Source organism: Micromys minutus (assembly GCF_963924665.1).
Source record: "Micromys minutus genome assembly, chromosome: 14".
Classification (NCBI taxonomy): domain Eukaryota; kingdom Metazoa; phylum Chordata; class Mammalia; order Rodentia; family Muridae; genus Micromys; species Micromys minutus.
In genome coordinates this window covers 53,657,110-53,679,151 of record NC_137983.1, presented here as the reverse complement: position 1 = coordinate 53,679,151, position 22,042 = coordinate 53,657,110, and the positions used below count along the sequence as shown (strand labels likewise).

Genomic DNA, 22,042 nt, shown 5'->3' with positions numbered 1-22,042 from the left:
AAGACAAAGGATCAGAAGCAAGAGGGCAGGTGTTGAGTGGCAGCTGGGATACTACCCAGAATGCCTCTGTGGATCCACTGATGAGCAGCAGATTTTAAATATGTGTAAATGTCTATCATATGGTAGTATTACCCCAATAAAGCTATTTTTAAAAATAATGAAATAAGGGCTGGATAGAGAGGTCTGCAGTTGAGAGCACTTACTGCTCTTGTAGAGGATGGAGGTTTAGTTCCCAGTACCCTATCAAAGCTTACAACCGCCTATATGTACACACACTCAAGCCTATGTGCTTAATTAATTAAAAAGAAACTTAAGAAATTACAAGGGATGAAGACACAGGTTTACATTTATGCAAAACTTATGCAATAATAACATCACGTGATATTTGACAGGTACCACATACAATGTCAAGCGTGAATTAGATGGTGTACTCATAGCACATTAGCTGCTAGACAGACACAGCCAGTGCCTTGCTAAGGGAGACATGCTGAGTCCCGAAGACAGCAGCTCTTGCTCCCCTAGAAAAGCCACGCCAGCAGACACAAAGTTCAGAAGCTGAGAGTATTACCTTTGTCTCCCTTAGTGCCTGGGGCGCCTGGGAAGCCTTTTCCTGGATGACCTACAGGACAAAAACAGAGAAATGACAAGTCCCTCACTGGACTGCAGAGACAGAGGGAGGCCATGTCCCATCTGCCATGACACCACACATCACTTAAAGAGAACCAGGAAAGGAGTCCAGTGGAACCTGGGAGCAAGGCTACACCCTGCAGCTGGCTTATCATACACACTCCTCCAGGACTTCACTGCTCGGCTAAGGTGCTGAGCAGAAATGATCTGTGCTAATGATGCTTATATCCCAGAGGCAGGTCAGAGGGCTCGCCTCTCCTTGGGCACTAGGGCGGAAGGTAAATACAGCGAGAACTTGACAGATGCCACCAACTCCTGTGGGATGCTGCGAGAACTGAGAGTGCCCCCTGGTGTCTAGCTTTTAAGTCTTTATCATGAATATCGTTTTTATGCTTTCTGTGTGGAAACTGACAGCGCTTGTGCAGACCCTGCCCTTATAAAGCCTGGGCAGCCTCAAAGAGGGAATCCACCAGCCAAGCAGATCCATTTTTGGTACCCAGTGGACTGCCTCCATTGCTGCCTGTCTGTCTGGACCCATTACAGTATAAAGACACTCCAGTGGCCTAGATAGACCTCAGAACAAAGCACGCCAAAGCCCAGAGGATTCTAAAGGACCCTGAGGCCATTTTCACCCAGACCACAGAAGAAGCACCTCCCACTGGTGGCCCAGCAAAAAGGCAGGTCTGTTGTGGTTGGAGTAAGCAGCCACGACACCTCCCCCAGCTGTATCCTGTAAGCTGGAGCTTGGCTCCTTTCCCTAGTCTGCTGCCCCCTGGTGTTCAACAAGAGTCTTTCGGTATTTTTTTTTTTTTTTTTTTTTTTTTTTGGCCTGGTCTTGTTTATGTGTGACAGGCCTCACTATGGCCGGCCAGGCGGATCTTTATCATCAATGGAATGGCTAAGCTAACACAAGAAGAGGTTGTGGCAACAGAGACCAGAGAGGGTGGGAGGAGCTCCAGAGAGTCGCCAGGACAAGAGAGATAGACAGCAGAAGCCGCGGGGAAAATAACTGTTGGAAAAGGCTTAAGAGGACAGATGGCAGGTCCTTGATGCTAGAATTCCAGGGACCTGCAACACTTTAAGAGCCCAGGGTCCCAGACACTCTAGGCCTGACAGCTATGCCACCAGCTACTGAGAAGCTGGGGGTCCCAAACACCTTCAAGAGCTGAGGTACCAGCAGATGCTGCTGGCTGCTGCCCGTCACTGCATAAAGGATTACGAAGGGACAGCAGCACAGGGAGATGCCTACTCTCAAGTTCTACTTGGCCAGAGTAGACCCCCAGTCAGTCATGGGTAGGGTAGCAATGACTACGGCAGAGACATGCAGTCTGGCTTTCTTCAGATGACCGTCCGACTCATCCCATCAAGTGGGGGGGAGCACGGAGAATTGGGGAGTAGAAGAGCGGACTACACAAAAGCAGTGGGCAGACAGGAGGTTCAGGTGGAGAAGAAGGTGGAAAGGGCTTCTTATAAACGAGCTTTATAAGAAGAGAATGAGAAAGGGAACCGAAGAGCAGCCAGCAGTAACAGCAACTGTAATGGTAACCTGCTGTTCCGGTCCTGTCCAACACGACTATTACAAACAGTCCCTGCTGCAGCTAAAAACCGGAGGTCCTATCAAGGCAGCTCTTCCATCAGTTAACAGGAGCAGACACGGGAAGCAACAGTCATCCCAAAACCCCCAGACCCTGGGAGACTAGGACTCCTTCCCAAAGTGGGGGAGATGCTGGACAGACGGATCCTCTTGTCTGTTTGGTATGGTTTTGTCATAGTGAATATGGGGGAAACAGCAAGGGGGCGGCTCTCCCCAACAGTCCTGCATCTGCGTCACTCTCAAGGGAGGCACCCGCTCACAGAAGAAATGAGCATATCCCTACTGGATCCAATCCCTCCGGTCCACATCCATGTTTTTGGAGCTGCAAGAAACTCAGCACGGACACCTCTGTGCTCAATCAACACGGTGTACAGTCTGAGTGGACAACGTGGCTGTGCTGGGAAGCAGGCACAAGACTCACCTTGCTCGCCCTTCTCTCCTGCCGACCCCGGGATTCCGTCACTGCCAGGCTCTCCCTTCTGGCCAGCTGGGCCTGCGGGGCCAGGAGTCCCAGGGAGACCTTGGAGAGAAAGACAGAATCACTTGTTGGTCCTCTTTGCACTGTGGCATCTGCGAAGCAGCCCCTTTCCCATATCATAAAGAGCTGTCCCTGCATGTGTCCTGGTGTTCCCCAGGTCAGTTCTGATCCTTTCCAACAGGCTCTTCTCTGCTGCTGGGAACAGCATAAATACCACCCTGTGTTTACACAAAGAAAGGAGGGAAATCTCTGAAATGCCCATCTCACTACAAAAGCAACTTGGAGGCTCTGGCTTCACCTCCCAAAGACCACAAACACCTTACAGACTCTGTGGATCTGAAAGTGGAGGATAAAACAGCCTACTAGGGCCAGCTTCACCACGAAGGATTCTCCTATGAGACTGAGACTACACTCCTCAACGTCCAAGAAACCTGGGTGCCCCTCACCTGCCCACCCAAAATGAGAGCAAAGGGTTTATCCTACCTGCTTCTCCTTTGACACCAGGAACACCATCCAGTCCTGGGAGGCCTTTGTCTCCTTTCTCTCCGGGCAGGCCTGGGCTTCCTGGAAAAGAACATGAAAGTTCAGAAGCTGTGTACACCTGGGCTTTCCTCATCTGTAGCTCACTGCCAGAGGCTGCCCAGCCCCCTACCTGGATGGCCGATGTTCCCTGGAGAGCCTCTTGGGCCTGGGGACCCAGGCATCCCTGGGGTTCCGGCACTGCCTTTCTCTCCCTTCTCACCAGGGCTGCCTGGGAAACCTGCAAGGCCCTGGTCTCCCTGTGAGGAAGGAGCAGACTTGTCAGCTCCAGGTCTGGAAGCACTTTCTAGGTGTCAGATGTCATGAGTATCAATCACATTAAAGAAACACATTTGCTAGGCTTTCCCGAAAAGAAGTGAACTCTGTCTGGAAACCAGAGTTGTCAATCTTCTTCTGTCTGCCCACCCTCTTCTTCCTCCCTGGGATATGCAGCCACCCTCATCCCTCAGAGAGCTTCAAGAGTTTCCCCTGGGGAGAAAAGCAGTGAGCAGGAGGAGATGACTTTGAATAAGTCAGAGGGAGTGTTGTATCACAATTTACGAATGTGCTGGGGTAGTTGGTAAGTGTGTCTGGGACACTGCCATGGGGCACAAGATGATCACCTTGTCACCAGGCCGTCCGGGAATCCCAATGCCAGGCAGACCTGACTGTCCTTTCTCTCCTTTGGCTCCCTTCTCTCCAGGTAAGCCGGGGACACCCTGTGAACCAGGGATGCCAGGCACACCTTTTTCTCCAGGCGAGCCTAGTGACACAGACAATAGAACTTATTGGCTGACGCTGAACACAAATCACTGTTCACTGGTCTGCCACACACAGCGCCACACACAGCCAGGGGTCCTCAGGCAGGACGCCTCAGAACCACTCCTGGAAACCTTCCCTCAGCCCTTGAAAGACCATCACGATATAGAGAGAAGAAAGGAACTTTCCCAATGAAGAACCTTCATGATACCATCAACTCAAAGGACTATGAGGCAGTGTGAAGTTTCACACGCCGTATATGAATCTACAAAGACACAGGTATGCAAGCAGTAGCCTAAATGGCATAGCAAGTAGTTGGAACTCCTGACAAAGACTGGGGAAGAGATAGGAAGGCAGGCTTCTGGCTTTCACTATCACTTCCCAGTCTGTGCTAAGAATCCTCTTGCCCATGGGTGGCTCATACTTCATTTTCCAGTGTGTATTACTTATTGATCTTTGCAATGATTACAGTGTCAGCCAAAAGCTACCCACCCTAGACGAGAGACTGCACACTGAAAACATGGCTGCCAGGCCCCACATCTTCCTAGTGCTACCCTACACACATCCCACCAGCCCCGTGTGCACACACAGTGTATGTTACAGAGAATTTTGAGTCCACAGCTAGGTTACCTGGCAAGCCCATTCCTCCAACTGATCCTTTGGGTCCAGGGAGTCCAGGGGATCCTGGTGTTCCACTAAGGCCTGGGTCACCTTTAGGTCCTAAAACAGAGAAAAGTCCCACAAGTCAACATCTGTGGAAAGCATGGAGAAGCAGGTTCCCTGCAATGGCTTCGGCTGTACTGCTCACACCTACCTGGCTGTCCAGGATGCCCTGCCTGCCCATCCTTCCCAGGTACTCCTGGCGTTCCAGGGTCTCCGCGGGAGCCTTTATCACCAGTGGGTCCAATTTGTCCTGTATGCCGCAAAACAAACAAACAAAAAATAGTGAGCTCCCGTATCTGCTTAGGAAGCAATTCTTGTAAAGAACAGGATAATATGGTGCTCATGGGGAAATAGCTCCCCCTACCCTGCGGTGAGGCCCTGGCACCTGTCACTGAGGCCCCTCTCCCACTCACCTTTCTCCCCCTGGTCTCCTTTCTGTCCCTTCATGCTTCCCATGTCCACGTGCTCCATCGATCCTGGCATGCCAGGAAGCCCAACATCACCTTTATCACCTTTGAAGCCAGGGTCGCCCCTGGGTCCCGAGGAGCCAGGAAAGCCATGGTCCCCTGCAGAGGAAAGGGAAGCAAGCGCACTCAGTGAGATCCAGACCCACACTGTCTGGAGGGGACTCTTTCCAGCCAGAATCTGCAAAGTTTGGAAGGAACTAGAACATGTCAAAAGCTAGCAATGGTGGCGAGGTCTGACTCCCAGGGGAGAGGCACTGGGAAGCCATCTTCTATTATCTGCTAATAATTACAACACACGACACTTAGATGAACCCCTCTTGTCTCCTTCCCAAATGCCTTCGTCAAACACGACTTCCCACCACTCTTGTGTCCCCAAATATAAACAAATTATAGACTGAAAGATTTCTGCATCCCGACATCAACTTCCCTTTTTATGTCTTATGATTACAGTCAGCGATTTTTTGTTTGTTTGTTTTCTTTTAAGAGCAGGATTTTGGATCAATTTCAGAGGATAAGAAATAAAACTCTAGGCTTGTCCATGAAGTAGACCCTACTAACGTGACTCTGATAACTCAGGATTTGTGCCCTTGTGTAAATGGAGAGCCCACATTCCTTGCAGAGAGAGACTAACTGACTCTCATCTTCTCCACACCAGCTATGCAGCCATTAGCCCCGTGTGCTGTGATCTATGTTTGGAGTTAATCCCTCTGAGAGAGAGAAATCTTCCAGCCCCTTTTTTTCATCTCCGACTTAAAACTAAATGTGATCCATGGTAGTGCAAGAACTTTCTAGGATTCTCAAGACATAAAGACACAAAACAGTACGACACAACATGGTTTGCAAGCCTTCAGCTTGCCTACCTTTCTCTCCAGGTAACCCTGGGGTGCCTGCTGGTCCTGGTGAGCCTGGTTGTCCCGGGGTTCCCATGACGCCCATTTCTCCTTTAGAACCTACAGTCAAAAGGAATGTTAAGAACACATCCCAACATGGACCTCCAGTGGTTAATGTCTAGGAGTCAAGAGAGAAGGAAGTAAGCCACGCTTCCATGATCTGGGCAAAGTTCAGAGGTCACTCACCTGGCAACCCTGGAACTCCAGGAGTCCCCTGTTGTCCAGGAAGACCAGGGAGGCCTGACTGTCCTGTGAGGCCAGGAAGTCCTTGCGAGCCTTTATCTCCTTTGGGGCCAGGCATATCCAGTCCTGGGAACCCAGGAAAACCCTTCTCTCCTTTAATTCCAGGTGGACCTGAGATTGGACAAAGTGAGTAACTTACAGAATGTTCTAGAATGAGCAGTATATTGTAGAGTACTTTCTGAGGACAGCATGTGAGCTAGCCAGCATTGGGGCCCTTGAATGATGCCCAGTGTTCAGGGCCATCCTTGCAGTGGGTAAGTCATCTCGTAAGAGGAAATCTTCTCTTCTACCATTGTAGATTGTTACTACCTTTATACACCCGCTGGCCCCAGCTAGTGAGGGTTAGATTCACTGGACATTTTGCCCTTTTCCCCCAGCACTAACATAATCCTGTGATTATTGGTACAAAGTCAAAGGCAACTGGACAAAGAATCAATTAGTTTAATGATCAGCCGATCAGTAAGGCTCCTAACAAAGATAACAGGAAGACATTATGTTAAATAAAATTTAAATGCTTCCAAATATATAACAGATTTCTTTGGCATGTTTAACAGACTCAGAGGGAGGAAATGATGGGAGTCTGTAATGTTTGGGTTAAGCCAAACTAGAATACACTCCCTCATCCCTCCCTTCATTTTGGTAAATTTGCTAATCTCCCTTTTGCCCCACACTTCACAGACTGTGAGAAAGGGACAGTCACATTACCTGATGACCCTGGCGGTCCTTGCCCTCCAGGAGGGCCCATAGCTCCGGGTGGTCCTATTCCCGGAACGCCTGGTGGACCTGCAGGGCCTTGAACTCCAGGAGGTCCTGGGTCACCTGCCAGGAAGGGTGGGAATAAATTGTAGGCTAGAGTGTATTCTTTCCCATCCACCACCCATTTGTACAACAGCCATAGCCACAAAACCCTCACCCAGTCTCACCACCCGCTTACTCAACGAGAACTGGGCACACAAGGGATGCTCTGGGCACATAAAGCAAACAGACATCCTGATGTAGTCTAAAGCCTTACCTCTGATGCCCTGGAGTCCAGGGGGGCCAGTCAACCCCTGTTCTCCAGGAACCCCTGGTCCCCCGATGCTGCCTTTCTCTCCTGGTGTGCCAGGAATACCTGGAAGGCCTGGCTGCCCTTTGAGTCCTGGAAGCCCAATGCCAGGTTCTCCCTGGAAATCACCAAGACACCAGGATCAAATTAATCATCAGTGCTGGCCCCGGATGACTGAGACATGTCAGCTGTCACCCTTGCTCTCTCCCAAGAGAGTGAGGACAGGACCAGAGTAGTTCCATCATTCGTTAACGAGAGCCCTGAGCCCTTTCTCCCACTCCAAGTTCATGCTGCCAGCCGCTTCTCTCTGTCTCCTCTAACCAGAACAGGAAAGTCATGACCAGAAGTCATCCCAGAACTTCCATCTACTCTAGGAAGATGCAGATGGTAGACACTCAGGGACAAGGAAACCACTATATTATTACATAGCACAAGGTTGGGTCAGCAACATGTCTACTCAGGGCACCCTGGGCAAAGAGGGGATGTGTTTCTAGTTGTCACAATTGGAGGGGGATCTGTTGATGCCATTGCTAAGACCTACCAGGATGGTCCTCAGAGCCACAGAAGCCTTGCCTGTCCTATGTGTCACCCTCCTGGTTGACTTATTTCTTCTCTTACAGTGGCTCTCGCAAGCCCCTATCTGTCCCTCACACTTAGAAAAGCATTGCAGGCTGGGACCCAGCATACAGACAAGAAACACTCACAAAGCTGAACAATTGCTTTCCCTTCTGCCTTTGTACACTCGCCGTTAAAAAAGAAAACCATCCCACAGGGCTAATGAGCCACATATTACATGCTCACTTAACAGGAATGAGAGCCAGGCAGCCCAGAAGACTCAGTGCCCACCTTTTGGCCTTGCGGTCCCGGGTTTCCAGGCAAGCCATTAAATCCAGGGCGACCTGGATTCCCAGGCCGTCCCATCTCTCCAGGCAAACCATCGACACCTGTGGAGGAAGGAGAAGACCGTTAGAGATGCAAGGGCTCTCCTAGAACTCTTCACCTGTGTCTGCAACCATCAAACAGCCAGTCTAAAATTACCTCAGAGACAAAAGTGCTTGGCACGCCTGTGAAGTGTGGTGAAATGACCCATCAAGGATGTGGGGCCATTCCATGGGCTCACTGACTGACTTTGGTACCCCCCATTCCTCTCCCCCCTCTCTCTCTCTCACACACACACACACACACACTGCCTCCCTGCATGCAGTGTGAACAGCCAGCTCACACTGAAGCACCAGGGCCTTCCCCACCCTCCCTTCCTTAGGCTGCCTTTTTCACAGCAGCAAAGTAACCAGCACATCACTTAGACAGAAAGTGTGTGTGGCGATGCTAGGCAAGCTACATACTCCTCATGAGCCACCTGTGTCTGGAGCAGACCCTCTATGCAAGATGACACCGTGCTCATTAGAGAATTACCGAGGCAGGGGTGTGGCAGGAGCACTGCCATCCTTGTGACCTGAACACGCAAAGGGACCGAGGGTGTCCCACCTGCCAGTCTTTTCTTTCTCACAGACTCACAGGAGGCAAATACCAAGACCCTCCCAACAGACCAGTCATTGAATGACATGATACCTTTCCCCATTTGGTCTTTGGCCAGAGTCACAGCCCCTCACTAGGCTCACCTTTGGGGCCAGGAAGCCCGGGAAATCCAATTCCTGGTTGGCCCTCAGAACCCTTTTCTCCAGGGATGCCTGGCCGTCCTGGGGTTCCTGGGAAACCTCGGTCACCTGTAGTGAGAAAGGTGAATAGCCAGTGTGAAAAATACGTAAGGGAGTCTGTGGTAGCCCCATGGCAGCTCTGTGGTAACCCTGTGATAACCCTGTGGCAGCCCTGTAGCAACCCTGTGGTAGCCCTGTGGTAACTCTGTGGCAACCCTGTGGCAGCCCTGTGCCAGCCCTGTGGTAACCCTGTGGTAGACCTTTGGTAGCCCTGTGGTAGCCCTTTGATAGCCTTGTGGTAGCCCTGTGGTAACTCTGTGGCAGCCCTGTGCTAACCCTGTGGTACCCCTGTGGTAACTCTGTGGCAGCCCTGTGCTAACCCTGTGGTCACCCTTTGATAGCCCTGTGGCAGCCCTGTGATCCCCAGGGAAGCTAGACATCCACAGTACCTTGTGGCCCTGGGAACCCAGGAGATCCTGGAAGTCCTGTAGCTCCAGGGGGGCCGGGGAGAGGGACAACCTTTCCTGCTTCACCCTTTGGACCTGAGGGAAGAAAACAATAGAAACATATATAGGAACTGTCATGTCTCAGCGTCTCCGAAGACAGTAAGGGTGATGTCATGTCCCAGCATTCTCTCAGTACACTGCAAAGGAGCCACCACTCCCCAGCTGAGCCCCTAAATCCTCTGAGGACACAGAGACTGTAGTCAGTCACTACTCTCTGTCTTCTAAGACACCATAAACCCCTGATTAGAAAAGTCCTTGGGTTTCTCATTTCACTCCCATGTGTCTAGAATCTCAACCAGAGATACTCAAGATTTGTGTTCCTACATGACCAAAATATTTATTTGACTCTGGATTCCTTAAGTGTTTTGCATTCCAGCCCCAAAGAGTTACAGAAATCTCTCGTAACAAAACATCAGGTGGCCCTGGGTCATTTCTTGGTTAGCTGTCCCCCACCCCACCCCCCCAAAAAAACCCAAAAAGTAAATAAATAAAACCCAAAAGACAAAACAAAACAACCCCAAACACTATTTTCACCCAGCAGACAGACTCTTGGTGGCTTTCACCTAGCCAGGACTCATACCTGCTAGCTAGGACAGGACAGGTAAGTGGGTGGCTGTGGATTAGACCAGTGCCATGGTCCTTAGAGAGCCCTGGGTAAAAAAAGCTCTCTGCTTTCAGGTCTCAGCTCTTCCCAGTTAAGCCCCAGGGCGCCACTGGAGGTCAGGAGACTGCTATTCAGAAAGAATCATGGCTCCTCTAAGGATGCACAGGGAATTCCAGATGAGGAGACCCTCCAGGAATGGCTGCCTGCCTCTCGCCACAGACTGTGAGAAACGCCTGACCCTGGCATACATCTGTTATCCACGAAGCCCTGGGATCCAGTCTTTATGTCACCACATAAATACAGCTCTGCAGATCAAGAGTCAGATCCAGAAGCTCACAAGGTCTGGAGGGCAAGGAACTCTCCAGAATGTGGACAGATGGTCAACAGAGCCAGTATCACCTCCCTCTAGACCTTTCTTTCTTGTGCCTGTGAATCTGCCAGGAGGAGCTACGCTGCTGAGTTCTCTCAAATCTGATTAACTCCTTCCATGGCTTCTGCAAGTCCCAGAGGCCATGGGAACTCTCGACTTGTTGATTTTAAATTCAGCACCATGAGGCAGCCTCCCTCTGGTTCCCTGTGGTCTCCCTAAAGCTCCTGGTATTCCCCTGCTTTTGGGGGAGGGGTAAAAGAGACACTTCAGTCCTCCCCAAACAAAGAATAGTTAGCAACAGAGTCCTGCTGACTATGCTAATGACGAGAAAGGCAAAAGGAGATGCTCAGAGCAGCACACACTAGGACTCCACCATGGAAGGAACACTGCCTGCATTCCAGGAGAAAACTATGTCCTTAAAGAGAACAGGAGTTGATAAAGTCTTCACTAGAGTCATCGGAGCCCTGAGTGCAGAGGCACCCTGTGAGAATTCTATTCATGGGTCCCCTAACACTGTTTTTAACCAAGTCCTTCATTAACGGTACAGCTGTTTAAATCCTCTCAGTACACATGACTACTTCCTCCTCTGTGGCAAGCCCCTTCTGCCCTCTACCCTCACCATTCAGGATTGTCTCAGGAGCCCTCAGACTGGTTCAGGTCAGTGTGGAATCACATGATGGAGCCCCCACTTATGCAAGGCAGAGGGACGCACCTCCCCCCAGTCACCGGGGCACATTTGGTACAGGAAGTAACCCATTACTCTTGCTGCAGATTCCCATCAACCCTGTTAGAGAGCACAGGAGGCCCTGCCGTCTCACCTGGAAGACCTGGGGACCCAGGGCCCCCAGGAAAACCTGCTTGTCCTTTTTCACCGATGGGACCAATGGGACCGACTCCTGGGGGTCCAGGAGGGCCCATGTCTCCACGACTACCAGGGAAGCCAACTCCTCCAGGGGGACCTCTTTCTCCCTTCAGTCCGATTGAACCCTGAGGAGACAAGAGGCAGAAAAGACTGTCAGGCCCTGTGTTGTCCACAGCAAACTAGGTGTCCACACCAGCATCCTTTTCCCTAAGCAGTTGTCACAGCAAGAGGTCTAGGGTCCCAGACTTCAAACAACAATGGGTATACCATGAGCTTTAAGAATGGTTTCCCACGAGGATAAGGGAGAGGAAAACTCATCTATTTAGTCCCATGTCATCAAAGAGACCGAGCCCTCTGTAGCCTATTATATAAGTCTACACCACTAACCCCTACATCCATGAATGTATGTTGGCTCAGGGGCCATGAAGCAAGTTTATGCCATCTGAGTAAGGCTCAACAGCTGTGACTCAAAGCATTTATTTCTCTACTCTTTTCAAATTCCCCATTTGTAAAGCACATTGTTCCAGCTCTGGAAAGAGACCTACCGGGGAGCCTTTGGGTCCAGGGAGTCCTGGGTGACCATCTCTTCCAGGATTTCCTGCTCTTCCTGGCATGCCTGGCTGTCCTGGAAAACCTGGGTCTCCTTTGTCACCTTTGAGTCGCATGTCAAAAAATATCTCTCCAGGCTCTCCCTTAGCTCCGGGCTGGCCTATAAGCCCCGGTGAACCTTGTGGACCCTGTAAAACAAAGCAACTTGTGACACCAAGAACTACTCAGCCTTGGGCTGAGGATAAACCCTGTCAGGAACCACCATATTGTTAGATGCCCTGTAGATGCTAACCAGCATCCATGGCCATCAGCAGCTGTCTTAAATATCCCGTACTTGGTTAGGCATTCCACAGGGATCAGAAGGAACAGGGGAGGAACACTGAGCCCAGCTCTGAGAAACCCTTGACTAACTTTCCTTCCCCTAGTGACTGGCAAACCTTCCAGAGAATGGCTTGGCAGGTGCTGGCTCACTGCACTTGTGGGACTCCTGAATGCTGTATGTGAATGTGAGACAGCTGGAACACCACAAAAGCTGGGGCAGCCATTGCTCACCCAGCCTGGGTGGTTCCTTACTGAATCTGCCTGGGGTTTCCATGTTGCATTCACACCTCATAGCCAGGAAGATACAAAGGGCTTCCAGGGCACTGGTGATTGGGAAAACCCAGAGTCAGCTCTTTAGTTGGGTTTGGGGGAAGCTCTTTGGACTTTCCCAAGGCTCTATTAAGAGACACACAAAAAGACTTTTAGATCCAGGAAGTTGAATCTACAAAGACTGCCCACCCCCACCACCCCTTCTCCTCCAGCGGCCTTGAGAAAATGACAACATAAAGAACAGTTTCCATTGACCGGTCTCCTGGGATGAGAAACCGAGGACCTGGCAGAACCCAAACTCCCCGTCATGCGCGTTTATTTTTAATCTCTTTCCGTAAGCTGTGTCGAGACCTGTGAGTGGAAGTGAATCACAAACCACTGTGTGTGCCTACAATGTAAACCCCTCCGAGGAAGAGACGAGAAGACCACTTCAGAGCAAAATGTATGAATAAAAAAAATTAGACTTAAAAAAAAATGGCCATCGCCCATGCGTGGCAGGGCCCTTGCGTGCCATTTCTGACCTTTAACACAACTCTCTGAGGAAGACATCAGAACAGTGAACCATGTAGCTGAGACTACCCAGCCAGGGAGTGGAGCAGCTGGGCACATAGCCCTAAGCACTGCTGAGGGCTCCACAGGGCTCCATGGTGAAACCCTGGCCCACACAGGGATGGGACTTGCAGAGACTCTGGGGCCTGCTCAAAGTCCATCAAATCTGGGACTAATATGGAAGAGATAACTGACTTTCCTGTCCCCAGTGCTCCTAAAAGCTAAAAGTGCATAGGCTGGGGACAGAGAAGTTGTCACTGAAGAGTAAAAGGTTGTCAAAGGACACTGATTCCTTGCCCTAGGGATTTCCTCTGCCGCTCCCAGGAAATCCCACCCAGGAAATCCCACTTTCTTGAGATTTGAGTTCCCAAAATACCACAGAAGGTCCGGATGACCTCTGTGGAATGTCCCAACGCCCTAGGTGTGCCTGGGGGTGTACTGATAAAAAAAATGTATGATTCTTCCCCTTTGAATTTCCTCATTCCGCCTGTCCTCCCCCTCCTTTGTAATTTTTGCCTTTATAAGCCTGTTACAAGTTCAGGCCGGGGTCGAACTCCTCTACCCCTGCGTGGTGTATGAGTCTCGACCCCAGCATGCTGGCCTGAGATCTCACTCTTTCACTTTCAATAAACTTCCTCATGCGATTGCAGCAAGTCTGGTCTCGGTGCCTCGCTGGGTGCGCGCCTCTCCTGAGATTTGAGTGAGGGTCTCCCTTTGGAGGTCTTTCATTTGGGGGCTCGTCCTGGATTTGCGCGACCACCCAGGGGCCCTAGACCTACTTGGAGGTAAGGATTTTCTTTCCTTTCTTTCTTTGTTGTCCTGTTGTGACTCTGTGTTTGTGGATTGTCCAGATTGTGATTCTGTGTTTGTGGATTGTCCAGATTGTGATTCTGTGTTTGTGATTTGTTCAGAGGTCTGGTGCGATCGCAGTTCGGTATTCGCAAACGCTCTAACCGAGTCTGCTCTTCCAAGGGAGGAGTGGAGTGGACGGGGATAGACGTGTCCAGGGTCCACCGTTTGCTCGCCCTGGGAGACGTCCCAGGAGGACAGGGGGAGGACCAGGGACGCCTGGTGGACCCCCACGGGAAAAGTCGGGAGATCAGTTTTTCTCCTTGACGATCTGTGTCAGAGGGCCAATTGTGGGCCATCTGGCTCTTTTCGGGATTTCGGGTCGACTCGAGGTTGGCGACTGACTTTGTCTCTCTGTTTTGTAGTATCTGTGAGTGTTTTGTGTGTGTGTGTCAGAACTAGAAATGGGCCAGACTGTGACAACCCCACTAACACTGACTTTGAACCATTGGATGGACGTTAAGACAAGGGCCCATAATCTTTCTGTTGAAGTCAGGAAAGGACCGTGGCAAACTTTCTGCTCCTCCGAATGGCCGAGTTTTGGCGTAGGATGGCCTTCGGAGGGAACTTTTAATCTATCTCTCATCTCCGCTGTTAAGCGAATTGTTTTTCAGGCTTCAGGGGGACACCCTGATCAGGTTCCATACATCATCGTGTGGGAGGACCTGGTCCAAAACCCGACATCCTGGGTGAGACCCTGGACAGCGGGGGCAGAAACGGCAACGGCGGCCGTGGCCTCGAACAAGCTGGCACCTGCACCATCGGCCCCCCGCGCAGATCTATCCTGAAATTGATGATGGTTTTCTTCTCCTCGACAACCCTCCACCCCCATACCCTCAACTGGCTTCTCATGCAAGTCCCCCACAGGCGCCGACTCCCACTGACTCCCAGACGGCCTCTGAAACAGGACCAGCGGCCAGGACCCGAAGCCCCCGGGTTCGAAGCCCAGGGGGAAATGGCGCGGGGCTTGGCTCTGCTATTGCCCTACCATTACAGGCTTATGGACCCGCCCCAGCTCTGGGAGAAGTAGTCCTGCTACAGTATTGGCCATTTTCATCAGCCGATATGTATAACTGGAAAAATAACCACCCCTCTTTTTCAGAGGACCCCTCGGGCCTGACGGGACTCCTTGAGTCCCTGATGTTTTCTCATCAGCCCACTTGGGACAACTGCCAGCAGCTTTTGCAGGTCCTCTTTACTACGGAAGAGAGGGAGAGGATCCTCCTGGAAGCTAGAAAAAATGTTCCAGGACCAGATGGGACCCCCACCAATCTCCCTAATCTTATAGATGCAGCTTTTCCCTTGATCCGCCCTGACTAGGATTACAACTCTGCAGAAGGTAAGGAGCGTCTCAAGGTCTACCGCCGGGCTCTAGTGGCAGGTCTCAAGGGAGCCGCAAGGCGACCCACGAATTTGGCTAAGGTAAGAGAGGTTCTTCAGGGACCTGTTGAGCCGCCGTCTGTGTTTCTTGACAGGGGTTATACCTTGACCCAACCTCTGAGGGTCAGCAGGCAGAGGTGGCTATGGCCTTTATACAGCAGTCAGCATCAGATATTAAGAAAAAGTTACAATGGCTAGAGGGGTTCCAAAACTATACCTTGCAGGATTTGGTGAAGGAATCAGAGAAAGTGTTTCATAAGGAGGAGACTGAGGAAGAGAAGCGAGAAAGAGAGAAGCAGAAGGCAGAGGAAAGAGAGGACCGGAGGGTAGTAGACAAAAAAGGAATTTGTAGGATTTTGGCCACAGTAGTGAAGGGCCAGGGAGTTAGGAATCAAGTCTGGCACTAGGAGGGAGCCTCTTGGCAAAGGTCAATGTGCTTACTATAAAGAAGAAGGCCACTGAGACAAAAAATTGCCCCAACAAGAAAAAAAGGGGACACCAGCAACAGAAGCCCCGGACATGTGGCTCCAAAGTTTTAAATATTTATGGACTACCCGAAGATCTGTGGATCTCGGAGTGGGCCGGGTATCCCACTTATTTATTGTAATGCCAGACTGTCCCTGCACCCTGTTGGGGAGAGACCTCCTGACTAAGATGGGGCACAGATTCACTTCCACTCTGATGGACCACAGGTTAGAGGTCCAGAAGGGGAGCCTGTGCAGGTTCTAACCATCCAGTTGGAGGACGAGTACCAACTCTAAACAGTCTGCCTCAGATCAGACGGACTGGTGGCTGCAGGCATATCCACAGGCCTGGGTGGAGACTGCAGGAATGAGAGAGGCTAAGAACCAGCCCCTGCCCATATGGAGCTGAAAGTCCAGGCTAGTGGTGCGTTAGTACCCCATATCAAAGGAGGCATGAGACGGGATCAAGACACTCATCATTCGGTTACTCCAACAACTTCGTATGTGTCCATCATCCTGAGGTATGCCTCTCCTACTGGTGCGGAAACATGGAACCAACGACTGCTGGACAGCTCAAGATCTCTGGGAGGTAAACAAATTGGTGGCAGAACTCCACCTCACAGTACTTAACCCCTATAACCTGTTGAGCTCATTGCCCTATCCAGGACCTGGTGTACAGCACTGGACTTGAAGAAAATGCATCAATGGACTCATCTAGAGGTAGACAAACTTGTAAAGACTGTCTTGAGGTCAAATTCTTTTGTGCCAGATTTGACTAGATAACTGTGTGCCATGTTAGAAAGCAAATGTATGTAGAAGGCTGGGAGGAGAGAAGATAGACCTGAGGTTTACTGAGAAGTGGATTTTACAGAACTGAGCCAAGAAGATATAGATATATAAGTATCTATTAGTCTTTATAGATACATTTTCTGGGTGGGTAAAAGCCTCCCCACAAAGAGAGAAATGGCAGCAGCGGTCATAGCTAAGAAGATTCCAGAAGAGATCTTCCCTAGGTTTGGCACCCCTAAGGTAATTGGATCAGACAATGGGCCATCTGTGTTGCCCAGGTAAGTTAGATATTAGCTTGTTTATTGGGGACTAATTGGAAATTACATTGTGCTTACAGACCCCAGAGCTCAGGACAGGTAGAAAGAATGAATAGAACTCTAAAAGAGACCCTTACTAAATTAGCTATTGAGACCGGCGGTAAAGACTGGGTGACCCTCCTCCCCTTTGCGCTTCTTAGAGTCCGAAACTCGCCGGGGCGTTTCGGCCTTACCCCTTATGAAATCCTACATGGGGGACTGCCCCCCTTAACGGAGTTGTGCGGGATATTGGATCCTGGCACTAACTCCCCCTCCTCCTCTGCTCTATTTGCCCACTTAAAGGCCTTAGAAGTTATTAAAACACAGATCTGGAGTCGAATCAAAGAAGCCTACACTCCAGGAACCACCACGGTGCCCCACAGGTTCCAGGTCGGAGACTCAGTCTTGGTCAGACGACATCGCGCTGGCATGCTTGAGCCCCGGTGGAAGGGACACTACCTGGTGCTGTTGACTACCCCCTCGGCAGTCAAGGTCAACGAGATTGCTGCTTGGGTACAGTGGCAGCTGGTGACAATTCTCTTAAGCTGCACCTTCGTCGTAGCCCCAACCTTGGGTAATAACCCCCATGCCCCTCAAAAATTAACCTGGGAAGTGCTTAATGAAGTGGGCGACATCGTGTGGTCAACTACCCCTTGGACTTGGTGGCCTGATCTTGCACCCGATGTCTGTAAGTTAGCAGCCGGCTCTATGGCCTAGGATCTTTCCAGTTATACCAATTTAGAAAAGCCACCCCCAGAAGAACAGTGTGTCCCTCATGGCATAGGGATCACATTGGGGTGTTCAGGACAGTTTTACCGAGCCAACCTTCAGGCAGCAGACTTCTATGTCTGCCCCGGACAGGGACACACCAGGGAAATGAAGAGAGGGGCCTCAGACTATTTTTGTAGTAAATGGGGATGTGAGACCATGGGAAAAGCCTACTGGAACCCTTCCTCCGCTTGGGATCTAATTATAGTTAAAAAGGGTCGTAGGCCAGGGGAGCCAGAGAAAGGGGAAAGAGATCCATCCAAATACCTGGCTTATAGGACTGGGTGTGCCTCTGAAAGCTCCGGTAGCCCTCAGGGACCGTGCAAAGACAGTTATTGTAACCCTCTAAATATCAGCTTCACCCCATAGGGAAAACAAGATCGTCAGTGGGTAAGAGGAAACCGTTGGGGATGGAGAGTCTATACTGGCAGAGGGGACCCTAGATTCATTTTTTGTTATTAAGATAAAGATAGAGAGTCCACCCACATGACCCGTAGGCCCCAATTCGGTGCTTGATAACCCTGCACCCAGGCCTGAGAGTCCTCCTTGTCTCACTCTGTCACCAAAGGAGGACTCGTATCCCCTTTTGACCACACCCTCCTATCTCCCTATGAGAACTGAGGACCGCCTGTTCAATCTGCTTGATAGTGCATTTGTTGTTTTAAACTTCCGCTACTTTGACCTTAGCTGTCTTGTTAGGACTTGGAGTGGCAGCAGGAATTGGAACAGGGGCAGCTGCCCTCATCCAACAACCTTACTACTATAATGAACTCAGAGCAGCTATGGACGCGGACCTGGGAGCATTAGAACAGTCCATAACCAAACTAGAAGAGTCATTGACTTCATTATCAGAGGTAGTGCTACAGAACAGGAGGGGATTAGATCTGCTTTTTCTAAAGGAAGGAGGGCTCTGTGCTGCCCTAAAAGAAGAATGTTGCTTTTACGTAGATCATTCTGGTGTCATAAGAGATTCTATGGCAAAGCTTAGAGAAAGACTAGAAAACAGAAAAAAAGAAAGAGAAACATACCAAGGATGGTATGAAAATTGGTTTAACCGGTCACCCTGGTTCTCTACCCTAGTCTCTGCTTTAGTCGGGCCTTTACTCATTTTAATGCTAATCCTAACCTTTGGGCCATGCATCCTCAATAGACTGGTGACTTTTATAAAAGAAAGGGTGAGTGCTGTACAGGTAATGGTCCTAAGACAACAATACCAGATATTACAAGAAGCTGAGGGATCGCTCTAAGATTAGAGCTTTTTACAAAAAGAAAAACGGGGGAATGAAGAGTAAAAGGTTGTCAAAGGACACTGATTCCTTGCCCTAGGGATTTCCTCTGCCGCTCCCAGGAAATCCCACCCAGGAAATCCCACTTTCTTGAGATTTGAGTTCCCAAAATACCACAGAAGGTCCGGATGACCTCTGTGGAATGTCCCAACGCCCTAGGTGTGCCTGGGGGTGTACTGATAAAAAAAATGTATGATTCTTCCCCTTTGAATTTCCTCATTCCGCCTGTCCTCCCCCTCCTTTGTAATTTTTGCCTTTATAAGCCTGTTACAAGTTCAGGCCGGGGTCGAACTCCTCTACCCCTGCGTGGTGTATGAGTCTCGACCCCAGCATGCTGGCCTGAGATCTCACTCTTTCACTTTCAATAAACTTCCTCATGCGATTGCAGCAAGTCTGGTCTCGGTGCCTCGCTGGGTGCGCGCCTCTCCTGAGATTTGAGTGAGGGTCTCCCTTCGGAGGTCTTTCATCACTTGGCCAACTGTGCCCTGTGGAACCCTAGGGTCCTCACATGAAGCTTTAGTTCAGGCTCACCCAAGGATGGACAGTCTCAGCAGCTACTCTCTGCCCCATGCTATACTTTTTAAATATTTAGATTGAGAAGTTGAGAAGGTCCATTCTTCAGCAATGCTAGCTACGTTGTCAGGGCTCAAATACCACCATCTGCCCTGGGTAACAAGCTGGATAGTGATGTGGGCGTGGAATACCTCTGTTGTGGCAGAGCATCCCACCCGGCAGTGACAGGTGGCCTGGGCTAGCCCTGAGCTAACCCAGACAAGGATCTGGACAGGGGATTGTTTGAGTCTGAAGAATGGAAAACAATTGTTTCTGCCAGCCATCTGCTGGAAATGTTAGCAAAGGGTGGTGGAAGCTTCAGTGTTTTGTCAAATGGTGAGGCTTTCTTAGTTTTCTGGAGTTAATATGCACAGATATATACTTATAAATCCTAGAAGAAACTAGACAGCCCTTCAAAACCTATCCTGGCACACTCTGACCTTTTTCTACCATGTTGTATGGCTGTCATTCCAGAAATAGGCCAATTTCATTGGGGTGATGTATCTGTGGTCCTGCCTGTCCTGTATCTGAAACGCTTTGGAAGAACCAAGACTTTTCATCTGCTTCCTTGGTGTCTGGGACAAAGAGATGCTAAGGATTTAGGAAGATAATCTTGCTTTCTCTAATTTTTTAATTATGTTAATTAACTAAATTTAATTAAAGTTAATATGTACAGGTGCTTTTCCTACACACGACTATACCCCGTGAGTGCCTGGTATCACTGGCAATCAGAAAAAGCCATCGGATCCCCTGGAGCTAATGTTACAGACGATTGTAGGCAGCTACACATATGCTGGGACTTGAACCGAGGTCCTCTGGACAGTCAGTGCCCTTAACCACTGGGCCTTTGTTCCAGCCCTTTGATTTCTGGCACTGTTGATGTTAAAATATCTCGGCAGCCTTCGGCACACAACATCCTGATCACAGATGTTTTTGGAAAGGGGTCTCATCCAAAGTCTGTTTTGATCCATGTCCCCTTTGGGATCAATATCTGCCTTAAAACCTGGCACTGGCTGCTTTAACCAGGGGAGATGGGACATCTGTGCTATCTACCTCCGATGACATCCACTTAGCCCCTGGGCCAAGTTAGACACGTTTTTTTTTTTTTTTTTTTTTGGCAGCTGATCGTTCCCAGTGCCTGTAGGATCTGCCGTCCATCCCTGAAGTCAAACACTTGGCTTTCAAGGGCAAAGGGCACAAAACACCATCTAAGGAGGGGAAGCCGTAGCTGAGCGTCTTCACCTCATCCTACACCCAACTGTTCCTTGTCTTCCAGCCTCCAGCCACATTAACTCATGAGGACCACATCTGAGGCTGTGATCAGCTTCAAGCAGAGGGAAATGGCTGCCTGCCTGGGAAGCTGTCCTGGAGGCAGGCAGGAAGCCTTTGTGTGGTGGATTGTTGTTTTCCTCTTTATCCTGATGTCCCCTCCCCAACTGTCCCCTCCCTCCCCCACTTTTTTTTTTTTTTTTCCTGATCTTTTGGGTCAGGTGCTGAATATCTGGCCTGGGTTCTAGACAGAGCAGAGGCAAGAAGGACCCCAGGAAAGCCAGGCAGAAAAAAGATAAAGGCAATGGGCAGAGGTGGAAAAAGCCTTTTCTGCCTTTTCCAAAGTTCTGCTCCCTTTGATCCCCAGCAAGGAATGCTGTTTGAACATCTCTGCTCAGAACCGTTTTAAACAGTTGTGTCTCCCAGCTCAGCCCTCCAGGCAGCAGCACTGGTCTACAACAGAGCCGGGAATTTGACTTCAAACACTGGCAGCCACTGTGGCCTTCTGGCTGCCTCCCTCCTACTTTGAGTCAGTTCTGTCCCGGGCTCCTCGAGAGATGCTTCCAGCAATATCCAAAGGAAATGAAGAATTTTAAAGAGCTTCCTCAGAAAAGGACAAGGTCAAGTATATAACTTTTGATTTCTAACAAAGAAGAAAGAGCTAAACAAGAATTAGAGAAAGAAGCAGGCCATGCTTACAGAGTAGGGAGAGCAGAGGGGAGGGGAAGGGAGAATTAGGGAAGAGAGGAGAGAGATAGGAAAGGGAGGGTTAGGGAGGAGAGGAGAGGGGTGGGGAGGAGAGGGGTGGGGGAAGGAGAGGGGTGGGGAGGAGAGGGGTGGGGGAAGGAGAGAGGTGGGGGAAGGAGAGGGGAGGAGTGGGGAGGGGAGGGGTGGGGAGGGGAGGGGTGGGGAGGGGAGAGGAGGGGATGGGGAGGGGACCGGATAGGTGGGGAGGGTGGAGAAAAGCTTGCAAACACACCAAGTGTGTGTGTGCAATTAGGTATTAAAGGTTGATCCCTTCTCCTCTCAGAATGACTTCTCTCAGAACAAAGCTTAGCAGCTGAAATTCTGTGCAGTTAAAAGCTTTCATTTGTGGATATATGTGGGTTCATCTATAGACCGGAAAAGCTATCTACACAGAATGTCAGCCTCCCTTCCTCCCCCTCCACAGGAGCTCTTAGGGTGAGACCACACAGGGGACTCCATGGGCAGCGGTCACAGAAAACGATGGCCACTGTGGTACCATCTGGACCTGAGACACTGTGGGCAGGACTCTGCGCGGACTTGAACACCAAAAGCAAGCAGGGAAGTGAGACGGCTGTGGGGACACAGACTGTGGACCTGAGGCTCACTTGGTCTCTGGGTGTCCAATGTGAGCATAGAAAGGGGTGTGCCCACTGTCCCTGGACCCGCTCCTA

At 50.3% G+C, this 22,042-nt stretch overlaps 1 protein-coding gene across 1 annotated transcript in view; it reads right to left on the bottom strand.

Annotated features, from left to right (window-relative positions):
• The window catches only part of COL4A1 (collagen type IV alpha 1 chain), a 121,251-nt gene that overhangs the window by 15,796 nt on the left and 83,413 nt on the right, over positions 1-22,042 (bottom strand). Inside the window, exons 25-41 of the mRNA XM_080928449.1 lie at positions 11,828-12,019; positions 11,239-11,407; positions 9,390-9,482; positions 8,905-9,009; positions 8,132-8,229; positions 7,253-7,403; positions 6,946-7,059; positions 6,184-6,351; positions 5,968-6,057; positions 5,054-5,206; positions 4,792-4,890; positions 4,608-4,697; positions 3,842-3,981; positions 3,352-3,478; positions 3,183-3,263; positions 2,643-2,741; positions 569-619 (exon numbers count right to left, since the gene is read on the bottom strand). Coding sequence (XP_080784575.1) covers positions 569-619; positions 2,643-2,741; positions 3,183-3,263; positions 3,352-3,478; positions 3,842-3,981; positions 4,608-4,697; positions 4,792-4,890; positions 5,054-5,206; positions 5,968-6,057; positions 6,184-6,351; positions 6,946-7,059; positions 7,253-7,403; positions 8,132-8,229; positions 8,905-9,009; positions 9,390-9,482; positions 11,239-11,407; positions 11,828-12,019 — 2,020 coding nt within the window. The remainder of the gene's footprint in view (positions 1-568; positions 620-2,642; positions 2,742-3,182; positions 3,264-3,351; positions 3,479-3,841; positions 3,982-4,607; positions 4,698-4,791; positions 4,891-5,053; positions 5,207-5,967; positions 6,058-6,183; positions 6,352-6,945; positions 7,060-7,252; positions 7,404-8,131; positions 8,230-8,904; positions 9,010-9,389; positions 9,483-11,238; positions 11,408-11,827; positions 12,020-22,042) is intronic.